Genomic DNA, 21,435 nt, shown 5'->3' on the forward strand with positions numbered 1-21,435 from the left:
GGAATTTTCTGGTGCTCTCTGCAGGGTTTATTTTCCTTTCAAGAATGATTTGGGATTTGATTCATTATCTTCCCACTGGGATTTCAGGCAAGGTTAAGGAAGTGTCCCTGCACTAGTACAAGGTGGGCCATCTTTGCTGGGGCTGTGTACAGCCTTGCCTCACTCCGCGCTGAGGTCATGTTGGCTATCAGGCCACTTTCATTGCACACCAAGAAGCCACGATACCATTGGACTTCAGCAACAGAAATAGTTTCATAGAGGAGGATTCACCACAACAGTTTTAACAGCTCTTCTCAAAAAGATTTCCTTGTTTCATATGAGCTCATCTCAGTGACATCTGGCAGCATTTATGAAACATTCCCGGCTCATGTGGCCAACTGATGCCATAAATTTCAGTCACCCTTGCCTTTGAGAAATGCTAATAATGAAAACTCATCAAAGAGCAGCAATAATTTCTACTGCTGACTAGATGGATGCCTTTCTGAATACTCAAATTTAATGGCAGATCTCAGGGTCTTAAAGAACAGCTGTCACAGAGAAATACACCTGCAAACAAATACGCAGTATGACTCCAAGTTTGATTTGTTACAGATATCAAGCGGCAACTCTCACAACAAACTGGACTGATTACAAGGAGAAGTTAGCTAGCCTTCTGCGTCATTTAAAATTATAAAACCAGAGAAAACACAGTGCAAGCACGCAAATGGGAAGCTTAAAAGGGACTACTTAGTCCCCCCCTCCAACAGTAAGAGTGACTGATAGTCACAGGTTACACATAAATTTTCACTTATGTCTACTCTTACAGACATTATAGAACCAGCTGCTTTATCACAGGATTAGAAACTAGCTGTAAGCCTCATACAAATTTGGGATTTTCCTCCCGTTATCATTGTTGTCACTAGGTAAAGCTTAAAATGACAGATAACTAATTAAATGTAATAAACTTAAAAGATATGTTTTCGGGAGCTTGCTTGGCAAAGGATTTTGAAACTGCAGGACAGAAAAAGCAACTATGGGGACCAGAAAGATCACTGTTACTATCAGGTTCACGAGCAATACCCTATTTAGTATTGCTCTTGAGATTTTACAGTCATGGTGGTGGGTAAGAATAGATATTTGTTTCCAAGTATAATAAAATTTCTCAATCAAGCACTTGAAGATAAATGCTTAGAAACTAAGACCCATATATATACCACACATACATGGAAAACTGAAATATACACTTGATTAAAATGCCATGGCAAAGTCAACATCATTATTTGGGGCAGGGGAGAAAACAGGGTGTGTTTGGCTATTGCAAGTATTTGGGTTTGGATTACATGTCAGTAATTTCACAATTATTTTCTGTTAGATGCTTTCTAGAAGCCTATAATATTTCTGTCCCCAACAAGTCTACATACAAGGGATACTGCTCCACCTACACAAATTTTAGTAACCCAGGAAAGGAGGGGAAGGCTACAAGACCACATGACTTTTTTTTACACCATCCTTACAATGAGTTATAGCACATAAGAGCCTTCAGGTACAACCAGAATGGAAATTATGCTACTCTACATATGCAAATAAAACCCTGCAATACAGTAGTTTGCAATTACTTTAACAATACTGGTACTGTTCAAAAATTGAGCTGAACTTAAAAGTGAAGGTATTATTTATTCTCCAATTTAAAAATAAAAATTAAATTGGACTTAGAATTAAGTGAGTAATTAAAGCATTTAAAATACTGAAGTGTTGCTGTATTTTTTTCCCCACAAAAAGACATAGCAAGACTAGAGCACGCAGTGTTCAGATGCTGTTTGAAAGAAATTCCAGGTTTTTCATAGAAAATACAGAATGTACACTTTTAACAGCCTCAGAGCGCTCCTCGTGCCAACAGCATGGCACAACACAAATCATTAAAGTAACATCAGTACCCAGGAGTACCTAGAGCTAAGCATGATAGAAAATAATAGGTTCAATACAGAAGAAACTGGCCAAACAGAAGCGTAGCTTTGATTCTTTTTATCATTCACAGCATCATAACCATTTATAGGTAACCATGAATTAATTGAATGCTTTAAGACTGGCTCATGAAATTTGGCACCCATGAAAAGTGTGCTTTTTCACTTCACTCGCATTCACATCACCAATATCCCCATAACAAATTTTGTTTTTCAGACGTGGCCAGACAGCTTGCCCTCCATACTATTATTTCTGGCTTTGGTTCTGAAATAAGCCCTACATTAAACTGGACAACATCCTCCACTTTCAGTCTTCTCCTCTTGACATTTTCAATTCTATACATGCAGCTCAATATTTTTCCTGAGCGCCACTGCTTCTTTATGTTTATTTTCATATTAACCCACAAGAGATTGTATTTTATTGATTTTCATCATGCAGGGATGTCTAATAAATGTTACTGCTTGGGCTTTCTTGCTTTGGGCTCTGCAGTGGGATAGACAATTCTCTCTTGTAAGATGGAGCCTTCTGTATGTTCTGCGTTGCAGAGACAGATGGTAAAAGACCCTTCCAGATTTATTTTTTTTAATGTATTTACATTACAGCAGTCAAGAAAATATGCTGAGAGACTTACAGGAAGATCTCATTGTGAATACAAAACCAAAGGCTTTTAGAAACTCATTTAGGAACTACATTATCAGCTGCACAGGTCTGAGAAATTTGTTTCTTTCCTTTCTTCTAAAGTCAACCCATTTTTAACTAAGAAACAACAATATTATTTTCACCATATCAAGTCTAAAAGCTCACTAGCAGAAACACGATAAAGTAATATTTATAAAAGACCCTTAGATAAAAAGTGTCTCTCATAAATTGTAACAATGCTAACCATAAGGTTGGTTTGGATGTTTGTTTTTTTTTTTGCTTTGTGGTTTTTTTTAAAGCAAATTCACCATTTAACCTACCTAACATATTAAAAAGGGCAATATTTCCAACAGAATACTGCAGTTACAATTAGTGGCTCTCAGTGTTTCACTAGCAATTGGCATCTCTTGGACGGAGTGGCTCTCAGTGTTTCACTAGCAATTGGCCTCTCTTGGATGGACCCTGGACCTGACTTGTCACCCCGCCTGGCCAGCTGATCCCTGACTGTCATCAGGAGCGGTTACTATCACCATCCTGGCCCTGCCCAGTACTGCTGGACTGCACCCTGGCCACCGAGGTCCCCACTGCGAGCTGCGCTGCGGCCACCCTCAGCTCCTGGCTTGTCTTCCCTTGCGGAGCAGCTCCAGCCTTGCTGCTCCCTGGCAGCTGAGTAGGATCCTCCAGGGTGATGATTGGGGCGGGAGACTCACCGCTGACGCTTTGAAATGCTACTATAGGGAATGCAAATGGGGCCTACAGAGATATGGGAACTGTGCTTCAATTTCACCTTTACACTCCAACGACTGTTGTCAAATACGGAGGCAGAAAACTGTTTTTCAGGAGCTTTTCTTTCTTGCAGACTACATCACTCTTATCTGAAGGGGGCATCCATCACTTAACAGTCATCAATATCTCAATCCTGTTTAGGTAAGAAGTCACTCATTTGCTTAATACACCAATGCCAAAATAAACAGCTAAATATTCTTACTGTGCTGCAAAATCTGCAACCTGTACTCTTCTGTTCATTCTCTCAGTGGTTCCAAATGAACAGATAGAGGACAACCCTGAAATACCCTGCTCAAAAGCTGCCACGTGAAGATCAAGAGAAGCTTGGTATAATCTTCCAGATTAGGCAGTGAATGAGGTTTATCATAACAGCTTCACATCTGCAGTTGTGTCAGTAATACCGTCGATATGTGTAAGGAAAAAAATGCAACAGGGAGCACAGCTGGAACCAGACAGATTTTGCTACTATCTACATTATTTGCTCAAAATTAACCTGGGTATTTTCACAAAAACTAGAGATACAGCTGGGTCATCGTGTCCTAAATCAAGCAAAACTAAAGGATTCTACCTGAAAAGTCTACTTAATCTAGCAGCATATCCCTGACTGACACAGTGAGAACAAGTTGTTCTTCACAAAACCCTTAGAAGACAGCTTGACTGTCAATAATAGCTAATGATTAGCAGAGCACAAGTCTTAAAGTCCTCCAAAACAAGGCAATCATTAAAAAAAAAAAAAAGGAAAAAAAAAAAAAAAAGAAAGAAACAGCAAAAACTCCAATCCCCCCCTCTGCCTTTCTCTAAGCAGGAAGAAAATGGAGACACAGGGTTGCAGCCTAAGGTGTTCCAAGCCTATAGTCAGGAACAGCTAAGAAACAGCTGAATCTCAGCAAGCACCTAAACCTCAAGTTACATTGTCCAGCAATTTTTCTTCTCAAAGGCATTCCACTCTCACAGATAGCTGTTATCCCTCTGAAACTATTTTACTGCTAAAACAACATGAATATTTTGATATCACGCAAATTCACTTGATAATTGAGCAGAGCCCTGAAAATCTGATTATCAAATAATCAAAGCAATTATTCTGTCAAACGGTTCATGAATTATGAGATGAAGGATTTGCCCCACTCCAAATGCTTCCTTTTTCAATTTCTGCATTACTAACGTATAAGAGTTTTGCACAGCACAATCAATGAGACCTGGCATTTGATGTCTGCCTGCCCGTTAATCTTGTCTCAGGCTGAATTTATCAAAAGACCTATAAAGCTAATGGTGTTTTCCCAGAGAAGAGTTTGGAAACTCACAGGTTTCATTAGCTACTCAGGACAGACCAAAAACACCCCAGGTCTTATCATTGACCAAAGCACAGGAGGGAGAAAGTGGAAGGAGGAAAGATAGAAAAACGGTATTTCTGCAAAATTGCCCTGTACCAAGCCAAGAAAACAACAATAATCAGAAATTAATCCCAAAGCTGGGCTTTTCACATCACTCTTACACATTCAGATTCAGTTTTACGACAAGAAATTCATGCACTGAATTCATTTTCCCACTAGAAATAGATTGGGAACTGAGTATTATGCTGGAAGCAAAGACACCAGTGGGTTTACTGTGTCTCAGATGCTCCAGTCCTGGTTAGCAGCTATGAATTCAGAGGGGCCACATGGAATGAACACACTTCCCTGTAACTGAACCTGCACTAAACTACATGATATGGTTAGCAGTGATGTTTTTCACACTTTACTTATGGGAATAAATTCTCCTGTTCATTTGTACACAGATGTACTAAGCAAAGTCCTAAAATCTCTTTTAAAAATATCAGCAGCCAAAAGTTTTGCACTGGAGAAAGAAAGGCCAGACGAAGCATTTAGGGATCTACACCTCCTAAATCACTTCTGTAGCTAGTGGCAAACTAAAGCTGATATGGAAGCACTACATATATAAACCTGCAGGCTCTCAAAATGCTCTGAGCATAATATAATTAGGAATGGGAGTTGGAAACGTGTATGTGACAAAACATGCCTCCCGTGTGTGTAATTCCTGGCTGTTGTAGGTGACAAGGATATGAATGTTAAAATTATCTATACCATAATTACTGTAATTTGTACTGAATAAAGGTGAAGGCTATAATCACATGCTTGTATAATAGTATTATAAGGTTTACACACAGATATGGATTCTAAAAATTACTACTTTATTTTTCTTTCAATATTTACGGAAAGATACATTACTAAGGCTAACAAAGTTCCAGGCTAGAAAGTAAAAATTAAGGCCTACCTTTAGTTTAGGATTTATATTTCAAAAACTATTTTCTAAATGCTTTTCTATATACTTATAATTCAGCCAGAGGTATTCTTTTAATACACATCATGGCATTTGCTATTTACAAGCCCATCAGTGTTGCAAACAATTTTCATTTTAATCTGTACCCAAATGTACAGTTTCCAGCAAAACCAAAGCTTTTAGACTGTTTATGCATTCTTGGTGTTTGTCCTAAGGTTGTCATATTAAATTTGTTACTCCTTATGTTTTTCCATTGTATAAAAACAAAACTACAGTACATATTCTTGATTATTAAAAAATAAAATATCCAGATTTGCTAGTTAATATCCAGAAACATCCTTCCAGTCTAGGCAGAACACATCAACAAGTCTATTTCTTCGCTGGATTAAATTTTCAAATACAGAAATAAATCTATAAATATTGTCATAGACTGTGCTCACTAAGGGTCATGGAGTTCCTGGAGGCTAAAAGAACCTGAATCAAGAATCCATATACAGACAAACCTAAACTTTCTAAACTAATGAGACAGCATTTGTAGCAAGATTTGTACCATCATGTTCATTCCTATATGCTATGCCCTGCGCTCTCTAGCACATATAACCTATGATTTAAATTGCTTCTTCGTCACAAGAGTTTCTAATCATCAGTCTCAATGAACATTGAACTTTGAAACTGAATGGATTAGGACTTTGGTCACCACAGGATCAAGGCTTTGGCATAAGGACTGAAGGTTTCAGAACAAACTAATTTTAAGTATCATCTTAAAAGTTTTCAGTTACAGTGACTTACAGCTATAGTGACTTACACTACTTACAACTGAACACTTGAAGCATCCAAATGTCCAGAAGTTTGCATTCAATGCGAGCATAATACCTAAAACTTATACATTCATTAAATATACAGTTACTGATGCCAGTAAATGAGAAAATCCAATGGTAAAAGCAGCAGCCAGCTCTGATGCAACAAGCTTTCGACTTCTGCTGCCAAAGCAGCTCCTAAGCTCCAGGAGCTCACCAGTTACATGGCAACTGGCTCGCCAGCCCTGCAAGCCAAATATTCCAAACTTATTGCTTCCTCACCCTTTCCCTTTCAAAGTAATCCCAGGAGATTAACACAAATTTTACATTTAATGAAATGCTACAGCTGCACAGTTACAAACCAGAATCGGAGCAGCCAGGCAGCCGAGATCCCAGCCAAAATGCTGCCCTAAGTGCTCTGCACAAGTCTGCTGCTCTGTTCCTGCTTTAATTTCTCCATTTGTTTTCTTCCTTAGGAGGGAGAACTCTGCATCTCTGATAAAACTTTTAAAAATAATTTAATAATTACATAAATACACAGAAATTACCAATTTGTCATTGAGACTATCGGAGAGAAGAATAAAAATCCCCAAACCCCCACCAATCATGTCTTGAAAGTTAGTAAAAAAATTGCATTTCTCTATCAGTGATTCTGAACACTGATGCTGGAGAGAATCTCTCCCAAAGTCCAAGGATGCTCTCCTAAAATTAATGTCTTCACCTCAAACTCATCCCCTCACCATTATCCATGCCAGCATTTCACGTTGAAGATTTCCTCCATGTATTACTTATCAAGAGCACCAGATGTATGGACCACTTAAAAAGAAAATAGAGATCCTTTCCTGGCAGTCACCCAAAAGAGGAGTACAGAGGCAAAAGGAAAGGACAGCGAGATCAGACAGCGGTGGTTAAATGAACAGTTCATGCCTCTTCATTCATCATTACAGAGCCGAATTACTCCTAAACAATAAGTGATACTAGAAAGAGAGTCTAAGAAGAACTTAAGAAAGGATTACAAAACAGCTGTCTTGTATTTTAATAGCAAACATGTACATAAAATTGGGTGGTTGAAGGCAGTGTGGATGGATGAAACAGGACCTGGCTTCACTGAGATACAACACATTTCTTGTATCTCTTCTCTGCAATACAAAACACCTTCAGTAAAAAATGGGCAGATTACTTTGAGTTTTGAAAAATTTGAAATATTGAAAAATATTTTTTAAATAAGCTTGCAACAATTGCTCTGAATTCAATATATATTCAAAAACATTCACATACTATTTCTGGAAGACTTGAGAAATTTCTGCTCTTTGATTTTCATGCAATTCTTGCAGGTATGCAAAACAAAGAGCAGCCTGTTAACTCCTTCAGTTGACAAGAGCCTCGAGTTCACTCAAACAGAATGATGCTCTGTCAAACAAAGAGATTTCTGATAAGCAGAGGATATTATCTTTAGAAATAAAAAGAAGGAATATATGACTCTCATCAACACTACCGATGAGAGCCTTTCCTCCAGAACACTAGACACACACCAAAAAAACCAAAAAAGCCAGACAGCGTTTTTTCCTAACGATTATAAAATATAATCTTTACTGTCCAATACTTAATGTACCTGAAAAACCCTGTCATCCAAGCAACAGTCGCTAATTCTAATCTCCAAGACTCATGATATTCATGTGTTAGTGCAATATATTGTGTGCACTCATTTCCCCAGTGGGAATAGCAGATGGGGGTAGAGGCAGATCACTGGGAAACTTTGGCTTGAAGGTTTAAGTTTATTTAAAATTATGCATCCATTCAGCCATGTAAGACGACAAAATCCAGACCAGTGGAAGGGGAAGCTGGCTCAATTACAACCTAAAATTCTTTAATAATTATAAACAGTCCTTCTGTGGTTTGGACTGTGAAAGATACAAATATATATTTATATACAGAACCCATGTATCAAATACAAATACACAAATTATTCCATTCTGTTAAATAAGCTAGAAGTCAATAGCTTTAGCGCTTGTGCAGAAATCTTGCCTACACACAAATGTCCTTATCTCCATGAACGAATCTATAAATGCAAGCCTACCTTTTAGCTTCTCTTTGGCAGCTCTCTATGGATTTACTAATATTTTAAGTCAAGAATGACTATTAGTAATAATATTGCCTCAATAGTAGGTGCTTCCCTTAACACCATGTAGAGATTTTTATGCACATGGAAAGGGGTTTCAAGAAGATTGACTGGCAACTCCATAAGCAGAGCCTATGGTGAAAGCCCCGCAAAACCTGGCTGTGGTACGTGGATGCAAGAAGGAATTAAGGACATCCACATGGATGAGGGAATTAACCAACTTTGGATTAGGGTAGGGGAAGACAAATAGACAACTGTTCCTCTGCTCTCCTTTGAAAAAGGAAAGAGACAAAAAAGGGGTAAGAAGGGGAGAGTACGGGCCATCACAACAGTGCATCACTCAAACCTCTGGAACCAACAGAGATGGGAAGTGAGCTTTCCCTCACAGCAAGATGGGGATCAGGAAGGGAAGGTTTTCTGCATAAACCAGTAATATTTCAAACCCATGAACAGATGAAGGAGGAGGAAAAAAAAAGGAGAATCTTACTCTGAAAGTTCTCAATTCTCTGTTGAAGACCCCATTTGCTCCTGTTTCTGACTAATGACAAACAAAAAGTATATTCATTACAGACACTACTGCACTGAAAGCCAAGTATGGTCTTAATTAAAACTCCAGAAATAATAAGAGAGTCATTAACAATCTAGCAGCATAAGAAAGCTGAAGCTGGGCAAATGACAATCACGCAGACTTAAAAAAAATAGGCACTGTTAAAATGCTGGTACTTACCTGCCTCTGGCACAATCTCGTCTTTCAAAATTTGCACGTGACACATTTCAGTTAGATATCCAGTTGTCAGCAACCACTTAATTACATTAAAAGAAATGTGCAGGTATATAAAATATATGGTATATTGTAAGACTGGAAGACATTAGACAGTTTCTGCTTCTGAAAAAGATACTCTTCTTTTTTTTTAAAACCTTCTCAATAAATCAGTTTGCCAATACATTCCTTTGGGAATTCAGTGGCAGCAACACGAAATGCGAGATCAGCAAATTATTAAAATACTGATGTAGTAACTCAGAGCTGAGCAACTAATGAGCTGTAAAGTTCACTTCTAAAAGCAGGACACTCATACATTAAACACATCCACTGTATTTTCACTGTTCATTATAAATATTAATTTAGAGTTGGAAGGTGAACTATGCAAAATAAAATTCAACTCTGATGGATTCTGATAACATTGCTTTTCAGGATCAAGTTTCTTTGGAATAATACACAGTAACTAAGGACACAACTTCGCCAACTTTGGTATTAAAATGCATTTTAGCATCGTGGTGAATCCCAAATTAGGTCAATGACAGATGAGCAGAAGCAGACAGATTATTTCAATTTACCAAACAAACCAAACTCCTACTCACGGTGAAGAACTAATCCAAAATTATAATAAATTAAGGCTATTTTAAATAAAGGTAGAAATACGGGAAGCCATTGATCATTCACATATGTAACATTAATAATGGAATTCCTTCAAAGAAAACAAACACCAAATCTTTACTACAGCGCGTGACATTATGTGTTCCATCCATCACAATGTGCTCTTCCCCTCTGAGAAACAAGGGCGCAGTAGTTTGTAGAAATGCTGATGAATAGAAGAAATGAACTGCGTGTTAGCTAGGTTTCTTCTACCCACAAATCTGACGTTTCCCTGTGGTGCCCTAAGTCTTAAAGCAGGAGTGGACACAACCTAACAGCCTGTACTACATAAAATAGAATGGACAGCATCAGTGCTAGCAAGAGTTTCCAAAACAGGTACTTAAGTGACAGTACCTATCTAAAAGCAGTCGATGACATGATCAAATGCTTATCTCACTTCTCCTGAACTTTGGTGTGCTTTGTACTTAGTAAAGATATGCATACTTGAACCTTGCTGATAATTTATTGAAGGCTGCTGTGAAGTGGAGGCTCAATAAAGGCTGGAAGAAGATACTACTAAAGCTAGAGATCACTTGTTTCAGAAAGTAACATGACTGAACAGTTCTTTCAAGTATATTAGAAGCCCAAACACTTTACTATGCTTCTCCAAAGAGTATCATATTTTAGGGAAAGTTATACTGGCAAACTTACAAGACTTGGTATTTGCCCCAACTTACAAAAATTGTTGAGAAGGGAACAGATAACTCAATAAAACATACTATAACATGTTTCCTATGTGGAAATGAGAAATGTATTAATCTGTGTAGTTAAACCAATAATTCTGTTAATGGACATGCTGTGAATCTCAGTAAGTTTACCTAAGACACAGACATATGGCAACACAGAAGTGTCAATAAGAAACAAACTGGCAGATTAAACTAGGGAATGTATTGACCTTGCAAGCATGACCGCAAACAGAGGGAAGAAGCTAAAAAAAGAAAGCAGCAAACCAAAATATATTATAATTATAATACTGTAATATATTGCCTGTATAAAGTTGCCTATAAAGTGAGTGGTAGAGAGAACAGAAAATACAGATAAAATCCACAGGAAAAATATTGATTGCAATGAAAACAACTTCAGCTGGGAAGACTCTAAGATAAAGAGAACTATGTACCTCTGCTCTAGGCTAGGATTTTTTCTCAGTTGTATGCTCTTGGATGCTGGACTTCATTTTGACCTAGTAATACCACTCCCATGTTCTAATGGTTCTTCAAAACAAGCAAAACAACAATAACCCCCCTACTCCCTTCTGTAACACCAAAAAAGCCCGAATTCTTACTGTGAGTCACAAATGCTTGATACAAAAAAAGTGACATTAATATGCTGCAGTACACAGGACATTTTAATAATGGCTTTAAGAACATAAGATTCCTCCTGAACCTGATTACTACACACCACAAAGAAGTTTCTCTCCCTTTGACATAACCGTAAAAGCCAAATTCAATTGCTCCTCAATGTACTGTCAGGACCAATAATGGACTCTGAAAAAGGCCACTCAAACACATTGTCCTACGTGGGGAAGATCTGTCTGCAGAGGCATTCCAGGTGGTCCTTTTCTATTTCAACCAGACGACTGCCTAGCTGCTTTTTCAAGAGTTAGATACAATTAGGGTACTGTTGACAGACTATAAGATCCAAGAGGAAATGGCAATTCATTCAAGTCAAAAATATGATACTGATGTTCATCCACAAGTAATATTTTTAAAAGCATTTGTGGAAAGAGAACATTTCAATTTTCCATTCAAAACTCATTTTTACCTTTTAAAATTTTCTGACAGTCAGAAAAGATGACTTAATTTTATTTTCTCTTTTTTTTTTTTTTTTTTTTAATCTGTTTGTTAAATATTTGGTGCATGGTAGTTTCAATTTCTGGTTTTCATACTGTTTTGGAATGGATCTTAAGTCCCAGAACCTCCACAAAACACAGGTCTACATATTTTATTCTTTAAAAGTCAAGGTCTTTCCATGCTCAATTAGTTTTTAGCTTAAAGAATATGCCAATGAAGACCAAGAAAGCGTTCGCACACTACTGCATCTCTCTCTCTCGAGCATATTAATGTTTTTTAATATATTACCCATGAATATATGTCCCAGGCTTCTTTACTTGTACTAACTCTCAAATCTGGATCACTTCAATTGCTTGAATGATTTATTTCTTCTAATATCCAAGGGAATAAGTGGAAAGGAAGCAAAATGTTAATAATTAAAAGTTAGATGGGGAAACCAACAACTGTAATTCTACAAACGCTCACTCCAATGAACTAGAGCTCTGTCAGGCACAGCTCCTCATATCCTGAATGCCCAGAGTCTCTGAGGTGGTCAGAAAGATCAATTTTCCATTTTGCAGAAACCTGTAAGCCACTATTACAAAAAGGTATCTGTGGAACAACGCTCTTCTTTTAAATGAGGAGTTGTCAGGATGACATGATCTGACTGCAAGTATCTTGCAATGAACGAAACAGCAATGGCTAGAGGCAGCACATGGAGTCGCAGTTTCACTGTAGCAACAGCATGCAACATCCATCCTGTGTCTAGCAGCCTTGGAGCTTTAAACTGCTGAAGGGCTTGCCAGTCTTACTAGAAGCATACGTCTGGGAGGAATATTGGGTTTGAGTAAACATCTTTCAGAAAACTTATTTTCAAGTCTCTATCTCCACCCTTTCCTGCAGAAGTTTTACCAAAACTTACCTCTGGGTACTTGAGTTTTAGAGTTTTATGCATTTCCCGAAAACGACTGTACCGCCTGAATACTGTCCATGTCTCATCCAGGACTGTTATCTATATCAGACAATATAAAAAGAAACAGAAGGAAAACCACACAATGTATAACACTAAAAACCACTCAGTATACAAAGTTAGGATATTAAAACAGACAATTCTTAGTTCTCTTAAATTCATAAGCTTTTATAGGTTTACTTTTTTTTCATTATGATGACAGAACTGTATTCAATAAGAAGCACTGATTGCAAAGCAAAAAAACTGAATGCATTTATTCCTTATTCCAGAGTGGTTTGACAAGGCTGTAAACACATTAAAATATCCCAAATCATTCTTTGGTGCAGCTATGCAGCTCACAGCATTACAATCAGTGGGTGTTCCACCAATGAATGAATAACACTCAGCACAAGCAAGTGTAGCCTCTATATATTCATAGAAACGTGTATATTCTCATACACACACACATATACACAGATACACAGACAAATAATAAATACATGTTTCTCAGGCACAAAGAGCTCATTACCATCTAGGATGGGATTCCAGTTTGTAGGGTAAAAAAATTATACATGCTGGCTTTCGGTAGAAGATATTCCTACAAAACACTCCTGGCCCATGTCATCAACACGTTGATGAACATCCCATTTATACAGGAAGTTTCATTAAAATCAACAGAATTACTCCTGTGAATAAAGTGCATAGCAACAGGAGCGAAGGGGGAAAGCAAGCCAACCTTACCATCAGTTATTCATTAAATCCTCACTGAAACTGAGAAACTCACAAAAATTTCAGGGAAAGAAAATTTTTCACTGCCTGAATCAATGAAAGGAATTTTTAAGTGAGTCATAAAAGTGCTGTGACTGGAGCCTTTGATTTTACAGTGAAGTCTTTCTGTAGCTCTGGTGATCCAAGGCTACCAAGAAGCAATGCTGCAGGGAGAGCAGGCATTCTTTTACACCGACTAGCAGAGCTGGAAAAAGCCAACTGGTGTTGCCTAAACCTGAAAAGATTGTTGCTTTTTTAATCTCACAGGTCAAATACGTGATATTACCTCTGCCGAGCTATCATTTTATGCATGAAGATGAAAAATAAGCATTTTCATAAAACACTTTTCATGAAGACATAGGCTTTTTAATCTTAAAGTGACTCCTAAAATTAACAAGTAGTTCCCTCACTACTGAGCATATCAGAAAGTTATGGAGGTAAAGGAAGTTGTAATGGAGCAGGATAACCAGTAGGAGAAAAAGAAATCAGACCAATAAAGACAGAGAAAACCAGCATCCAAGCACCACTGTTGACAACTGGTACACCATGCTCCCAACAAACTCATCCCTGGTCCACCCTTCTCCATCCCTCTTGCCTTTGCTGCTGCATACAGAAAAGGGAAACTGGGGAAGTTTTTTGGAAACCAAAAATGATTTTGTGTCTTGTGACATCAGGAACTAGGTTTTACAGGGTTTTTTCCTATTTTTACCTCTACTTTTAACTAAAATATGTAAGTAAATAAAATTTGCCTTCTCAATACCTTTCACAAATATTAAAACTTAGGTTCTTCTAGCAACATCTCCACAATGCAAATTTGTTATTTCTGATTAAATTCAACATTCATGCCACCAATAAGCTTGGCTGCTACTAGGACATCTGCATGATGGATTATATTTCCTCATTAAAAAAAATCATGCAGTTGCCCTCCCTCAATATATTGTTAATAGTTTCTCTAAATTTACAAATCAGGTGAATGGATTTAACATGCATAGGCATAACATGCATAACCAAAAAAAAAGTAACTATGCAGGAATATGCATGTTATACTGATGTTGATGAACCAATTAACCATTTTGTTCTGAATAATTACTTTCAAGGGCTTTGTGATTTAAATGTTCAAGTGAACATAAGAGTGCAATGGATAACCATAAAATAAAAATATTGCTTATTTCTGCTTTCTTTTTGCTTTAATTCTGTATCTTAATATTTCTGAGTCATGAAATTTTGCTGTGATAATTTAATTTGTACATGATGTTAAATCAAAAGTGACCTTTTTCCCCCTAGGGTTTTCACAGAAGCATGCCTTTAGGGGAGCACAAAGCATCCAGGACTCTTCCAGCCCCACAGCCTAGGGAAGAGCATGTATGTCAGCTTGCCAATGACCAAACTTACCCAAATCAAATTGCCTGTAGCCAATTATGTATTAGCTTTCTTCTATAAAGTTTAATAAACAACTTGTTAGAGATGGACAGGAAGGAAAACAGCAAAGCCATGTATCTATGCTGCCTAAGAACTGAAGGATTTTCTCTAGAGCATTCCCTGGTGGCTTGGCTTGACCTGATGTGGTCCCTGTCATCCTCTTCGTTTACTTTCCTAATTCTTGTAACAAGGCCAGCAGGTAATGCATTGCAAAATTTTATTGTTGTTACTGCTGATGTTATTGGAAAATGAATTCCAAAGCTAAACAAAATTCTAACTGGTCCCCAAAGCTCAACAATAACATTAGGATCAATAGGAGAATTACAGCACACCTGGCATAGCAATAGCATTTCCAAAACAGGGCCCTTTACTTCTACAGCTGATCCAATCAGTTTGGTCTGGGATTCTTCTCCCCCATTTAAAAAAGCTGTATGACAGACTATACAGGCTCTGTAAATATGGGACTGAGACATATGCCTATCTTTTTGAACAGTAGCAAGTAAATCAAATTTGAAAAGCACTTTACTTTTTACTTGTAATTTGCTAATATAATAGGTAAAATATTTTCTTAATAAAAAAAATACGGTTGAGTAAACCTGTAAGACAAATTTTCAAAATATCCTTATCTGGGCACTTATGTGAGACTTGCCTTAGAATTGTGACTTTTTTTTTTTATTCAAGCACACTATTTCCTATGTAAAACTTACAAATTTGAAAAGAGATTCTACAGTCTTGTCTCCTTAACTTTTTTCCTGCATGGTGACTGACAGAAAATAACCTAAGAAACAGACATTTTCTACTTACTTCACTGTAAAATACGTAAGAGAATTTGTTCCCCTTCTGCCCCACAGAAACAGAAGTAAAACCATAGAGGATAAAAAACAAACAAACAAACAAAAATATTCCACCTGATTCTGAAGCAATCAGAAAGAACAGAACATGCTCAGCTTGCTTATCTGGGCTGCTTAAACTGTCTACAGTAATTGTGAAAATTCCTATTTCTCCAAATGGGCCTTGTTGAAACTGTTCCTCACACTGTCTATGAATACAGCATCTGAGAAGCTAAAACTTGCTTAAAAATTTCTTGAGACTTTTTTTTTTTTTTTCATTATTGAGGGTATTAATCTGATAGAGCTGAGAGAAGATTAGGCTTTTTCTTTTTTCTAATTTAAGTGGATACAGGGCATGCATCATTTTCTTTAAGAACTACGTATCAATGAGCACTGCTTCTGCTTTACTCCAGAAAGAAACTTTGACCAGAAACATGGACATTTTGAGCACACCACAGCATTTGGCTTAACAGAACTGTGACCAGACCTGGAAAATGCACTGCTTTGGGGTGCATCCGCCTGATCCTTCTCCTATAGAGAACTTGTTGGAGATGACTGAAAGGCTTTGAAACACAAGAAAGCCAGTTTTGAAAGAGTATCAAACAGGATAAATAAAATGAGAGAAGTCAGAACAACTAGGGAAAGCTGAATAAAAATGAGCAGGCTTATCTACAACTTTCCCTCTTGTCAGAGGATCCCTTGCAGTGCTTGATTCCGGGCTTTGCTTCCATCACCCACTCTTGGAAGACCCTGTGTGCTTTTATGAGCTGGAGTCCCCCCTTCCCTGGTGGCCTGCTGCTCCTTCTGCCATCCATAGGCACTGTCTGCAACCACAGGCACTGTCTGTAACAGATGCCAACAGTCTTATCGGCGCAAAAGCTCTTTCCACACGCTGTTTCTAGCACAGCCTTGTCTGAATATTCTGCGTATCACAATGACATGAAAGGAAGATGAGAATACAAGAATAGTTTTCTGGTACTTTAATTCAGCTCTAACATAAATATGTTTAGACCTGATTAAGTTACTACTGTTTCATCATGTCTTTAAAGACAACATATAAAACTATCGCTCAAATTGAAGCTTTTTTTGAAATGTATCTATTCCTACTGAATACTTAATTGCAGACCAGCACAAACAGCTCCGTGACATCTCTTGCTGCAAAAGAAGGTTCTACCTTAACTCTAATAAAGCATAGGGTTTTTTCTATTTTGAACTCTCTCCAATAGGTTCTCATGGGAGTCACTCAACATCTTAAAGTAGGATCTGTATCCAGTGGAAGAACCTCAGTGGACAGACCAACTTGCTGGCCCATTCCCAAAGGTCATATATGTCCAGATGGACAAGATGCTGAACCTGCACCGAAAGAAAGTATTTTTGGATGGTATGTTAGAGTTGAGAGACTTACGAACTGACCACAATGCTGCCAAGAAAAGTTGAACTCTCTCTCTTTTGGCATATAGAGGAAATAATCTTTGCTATTGCATGTCACAAGAAGAAATTCATGCATTTGTTACACACAGAAATTTATTCTATCTGTCCTTCTATACAGCAATATGCCAGGATTTAACTACAAACACAATGATTAGAAACATCTGCTGAAGAAAATACTTCTGAGATAACTAGGATTCAAAGGTTTGGGGACTGTCTTATGATTCAACTCAATCATCAACTGACTTGTCCCTCCACCAGATTTCTAAATGCTGTTATATGCAGATAGGTCAGCTACCCATTTTCCCAAGAGCAAGAGAAACCTTGGTGAAGAAAGCTTATTTGGGAACTAGCAAAGGAAACGAGATTAACAGCGACCCAGCCCTTCCTCAAGACTAACACATATTCTGATATAAGATCACCTGAAAATAAACTTGAGCAAAGTAAAGCAAGGCAGAAATAAGGAATTATTTCAACAACTGACACTGTATCCTAGCCCATCAAGAAGGGATGAAATAAACAGATAGACTTTCTCTTCTCCCTGCCCTGTCTTCCTACTTTCCTGACTTTTAAGGCAAAAAAAAATTCCCTATACCATGTATTCTGATTTCCCACAGAATAAAAGTATCAGCAGCTGAAGATTCATACAGATGAAAGTAGAGCTGGGAGCTCTGCAGGAGAAAGATTTAAAATAGAGAAGTTCGTGGAAGGTCTGTGGATTGTAGCTTGGAGCCAAATCCTGACCAGAGCAAAAGCAGCCCACTGTGGCATACAAAGACCTGGAAGCAAAAGAAAAAGCATCAACAGTTGATCAATTTGTATAAGGGAATGACTACGAGAAATATCCCAAAGACTGCCAAGCTAAGGTCCGTAGGAGCTTCTGTAGAAATATATATTCCTCTAAGGAAGTTGCCAGCAATTGAATACAATTATTAATGTGATAGCCCATTCCCTACCCTGTATGTCACCCATTTCTTTGCTTTGAACTTCATCAAAGCAGTTATTTAAGCAGCAGTTTCTTTCAGAGGCAGCTGAGAAATAGCACAGGAGAGAGAGAAAAAATATGGTACTGGCAAGTATGACAGAAGAGAATAGCTGTCCCATATACACCCCTCTTAGCCAGAGCACCCTGTTCTTTCCTGGCTAACAAAATCCACCCCCTTCCAACATTTTTCTTCTATTACATTTCCTTCCAGGTAAGTCCGAGTCCTCCTGCATGTACTCTTTAACTGCCCCTTCATCCTAAGATCTCGCAGATGCTTACATGGGTTTTAGGGATGAAGGGAGAATACTTGGAAAAGAAATCCACCAACTTACTGAAAAGATAAAATATATTTTTACTATATTTACCTTCAGTAACCATTACCCAGTTTAAGTCCCACATGCTGAAAACAGTTGGCAGCTAGAACAGTCCTTGGGGAAGTTCTGTACGCACTTACTCTTCTCTCAACATCTCTTTGGCTCTGGGCTTTCACTGGCCCCAGGAAATTCAAAGTTCAAAAGGCAAAAGCAAGTATTCCATCCACAAATTGTGCAGTATGTTTCGAGATGAAAATTTAATTAGCTCAAACAGAGCAAAGATCGCCCATCTCAGTAAAAGCCTTCACAAAAGAGAATGTGAGCACAGCTCAAAAATGGTCCTGCATGCCGTGAAGGCAGGTCACTCCTCCAACTTACACCAGCTAATGAAGCATCTGGCAGTACATTCAGGGAAGAAGGCTGCCAATTCTGTCTCTGATGCCATGTACATCAGTTATGCTACACGTCCACATGCACCAAGAGCACATTTCCAATTAGACCTCACATCTTGCTTTGAAAAAAACACTGGCTTAGTACCAGAGGAAACATAATGAATATGCATTTTTTCCAGCATTTCTTCACAGAAAATCAACTGAGGAAGCCACTAAAATGGAGGGGAAGCAGATAACAGTTTAGAGAAGCAAGACCTTGGAAAAGCAGGGTGGGAAGAATCAGAACAATGAAGAGAGCCAGAAAGGAATCAAGCCTTTGTTGTGGATATGTGCAAAATACTTTAATTATGCTTTCATTATTACAGGTAAATATTTCAAGTCTAATAATTCTCTATACCTGACACTCGCATCTCAATAAAGGGCTTTCCTATAACCAATATGCATTTAATCCTCATGTCAGCAACACCTTCAGTTGAATTATTTGACATTGGATCTGGAACCTCACCCCAGGAGTCTGACCATCAGCCTCCTGTGTACAATCGATCCACTTGGAAAACACCCGTCTTTGTAAGTATCCTGTATTGTGCGTGCCTTCTCACAATCTCTCTTATTCAGTGGTACTGAGGCCACTTAGATAAAGGAAAGAGACAGAACCAAAACTTCCAGTTGTGGAAACAAAAACTACATTTCACTGGGGTTAGCAAGGTGATTTCTGGAATCTGCAGATTCTCAGGTGCGTTTTGAGTTGCCATTTCCATCTTTGCTAACTGTGATGCTGTCACAGTGAACACCAACAGCTGGACAGAGCAAACTAGGAACTATTTGGTTTTAAACAAAAGGCATTTTTCTATTATTGTTGCTACTATGATGTTACCATTGTACAAATGCAAGCAACAAGTGTACAGAGAACCCAAACGTTAAGGAGAAGCAACTGAAAAGCACTTACCTTGATTTCAAACTCATAGTGTTCATCCTTTCCCTGCCCACACAGGACATAGCGAGGAATACTAATTTTAACTGGGTCCTTTAGGTCATCTGGATTTGCTCCCAGAGAACGACAGACCATCCGCTTTCATGTGCATACCAAATAGGGAGAACAAAGGAAAACCAAAATCACTACATAAGGAAAAAAAGAAAAGAACTTCACTAAAAGTGAGAAAATGTTTTTTGCCAGAAGAATTACTTGAAAACAAAGTGGATCTCCTTTTATAAGCAAGTCCTAGCATTTTGTTATGCATGAAAAAACTGAGGTGAAATGTCTTCAAAAATATTGCTTATTCTCTGAAAAGGCATTTTCAGCTTAGGTATCAAAAACAAGGGAAAGCAGAAGACTTTGTATTAACCCTCTCTGAAAACAATAAATATATGAATCAAGCCTTCACAGCCAGACGTATTTTTTGTATGTCTTTATGTAACAAACCTGTTTAAAATATCATGCAAAGCTGCAGAGGATTGAGGCCATTCAGAAATCACCTAGATCTTTGACTTTTAAATCCAAACTCATTTTATAATGAAATAAGGTGTATATAACATAGCAATCCGTTGTCAGAACAGTTTCCTACTGCTTTCTTTAAATCATCTCTAATTAACAGAAAACTCAACTACAATAAATTTTCATGGTCTTGATGAAAAAAATGTAAAAAGGTAATTGTAATGAGGGCACATCCCTCCAGTAACAGCCAGATGGAATCTGTAACTCTGAAGTTATGTCAAAAATAAAGTACTTTTGCAACTGAGAAGATTAATGCTTTGCCATGAGGGTGTTCAAAAGTAATATAAGCATTTCCAGTGAGTAAGTACAGAAGCTGCCTTTTAGGAAGTCCTCCACTTTGTCAATGGAACATATTTGGTCTGAAAAGCTTAATGAACTTGTACTTAAAAAATAACAGCACCATGACAAGTATAAGTTAATAACCAAAAAAGATTGAAAAACTATCACTTTAAAGTTATGACCATGTTATATATTTGTATTTAGTGATGCTATCCACCACTTAGGTAGATACTGTATTCTCAACATTCATTTTCAGTCCCTTGGCAACTACCACAAGACACATTGCTTGGTCAAAATTCTTCAGTCTTGACTAACACTATCCCCACACGTGAACATGGCTCATGCTTCTGCTCACTGACACTTGGTCTCTCTGTAGCAACTCTTGGTGACTCTCAGTACACATGAGACTGTGTAGGAGCTGGAGAAAAGCTTGAAACCCATTCATAAATGCCTCTCTGAATGCTGTTTGTTACAGACAGCTTTTTGGCATCCTCACCTGGCTATCGAGAAGTGGAGGCTGTTGTTTCATTAGTCAATTATAAATGCTAAAGTCATTTCCCGTAACGTTAGCATTAAGAGTAGTGAAAAAGAAAATACAAAGAAAGCAAATTTTAGTTCCCATTAAATGACTTTATCTAGGTGTTTTCATAAACTTCTTTTTTTTTGTGAAAATACAAAAAAGTTTGCATTGGAATGGAAAAATACTTTTAGTGACTTTTGTTTACACAACAAATATTTTCTCCTCTCCTTTTGCCCATCTTTCACTTCTCCCCAAATTACTGGCTTTTCAACTAAAACTCATTTCTGGAGTGTAGAAATGTAAGCAATTTTTTCCTG

At 37.7% G+C, this 21,435-nt stretch overlaps 1 protein-coding gene across 2 annotated transcripts in view; it reads right to left on the reverse strand.

Moving 5' to 3' along the window:
• KIF16B (kinesin family member 16B) overlaps positions 1 to 21,435 on the reverse strand; it is a 132,235-nt gene that overhangs the window by 27,495 nt on the left and 83,305 nt on the right. For both annotated transcript variants that reach the window (XM_035890246.1, XM_035890247.1), the window contains 2 exons: positions 19,774 to 19,896; positions 12,665 to 12,754 (listed from right to left, as the gene is read on the reverse strand). In XM_035890246.1, coding sequence (XP_035746139.1) covers positions 12,665 to 12,754; positions 19,774 to 19,896 — 213 coding nt within the window. The remainder of the gene's footprint in view (positions 1 to 12,664; positions 12,755 to 19,773; positions 19,897 to 21,435) is intronic.

Source organism: Egretta garzetta, unplaced genomic scaffold, assembly GCF_000687185.1.
Source record: "Egretta garzetta isolate BGI_Z169 unplaced genomic scaffold, ASM68718v1 scaffold252, whole genome shotgun sequence".
In the NCBI taxonomy this organism is placed as follows: domain Eukaryota; kingdom Metazoa; phylum Chordata; class Aves; order Pelecaniformes; family Ardeidae; genus Egretta; species Egretta garzetta.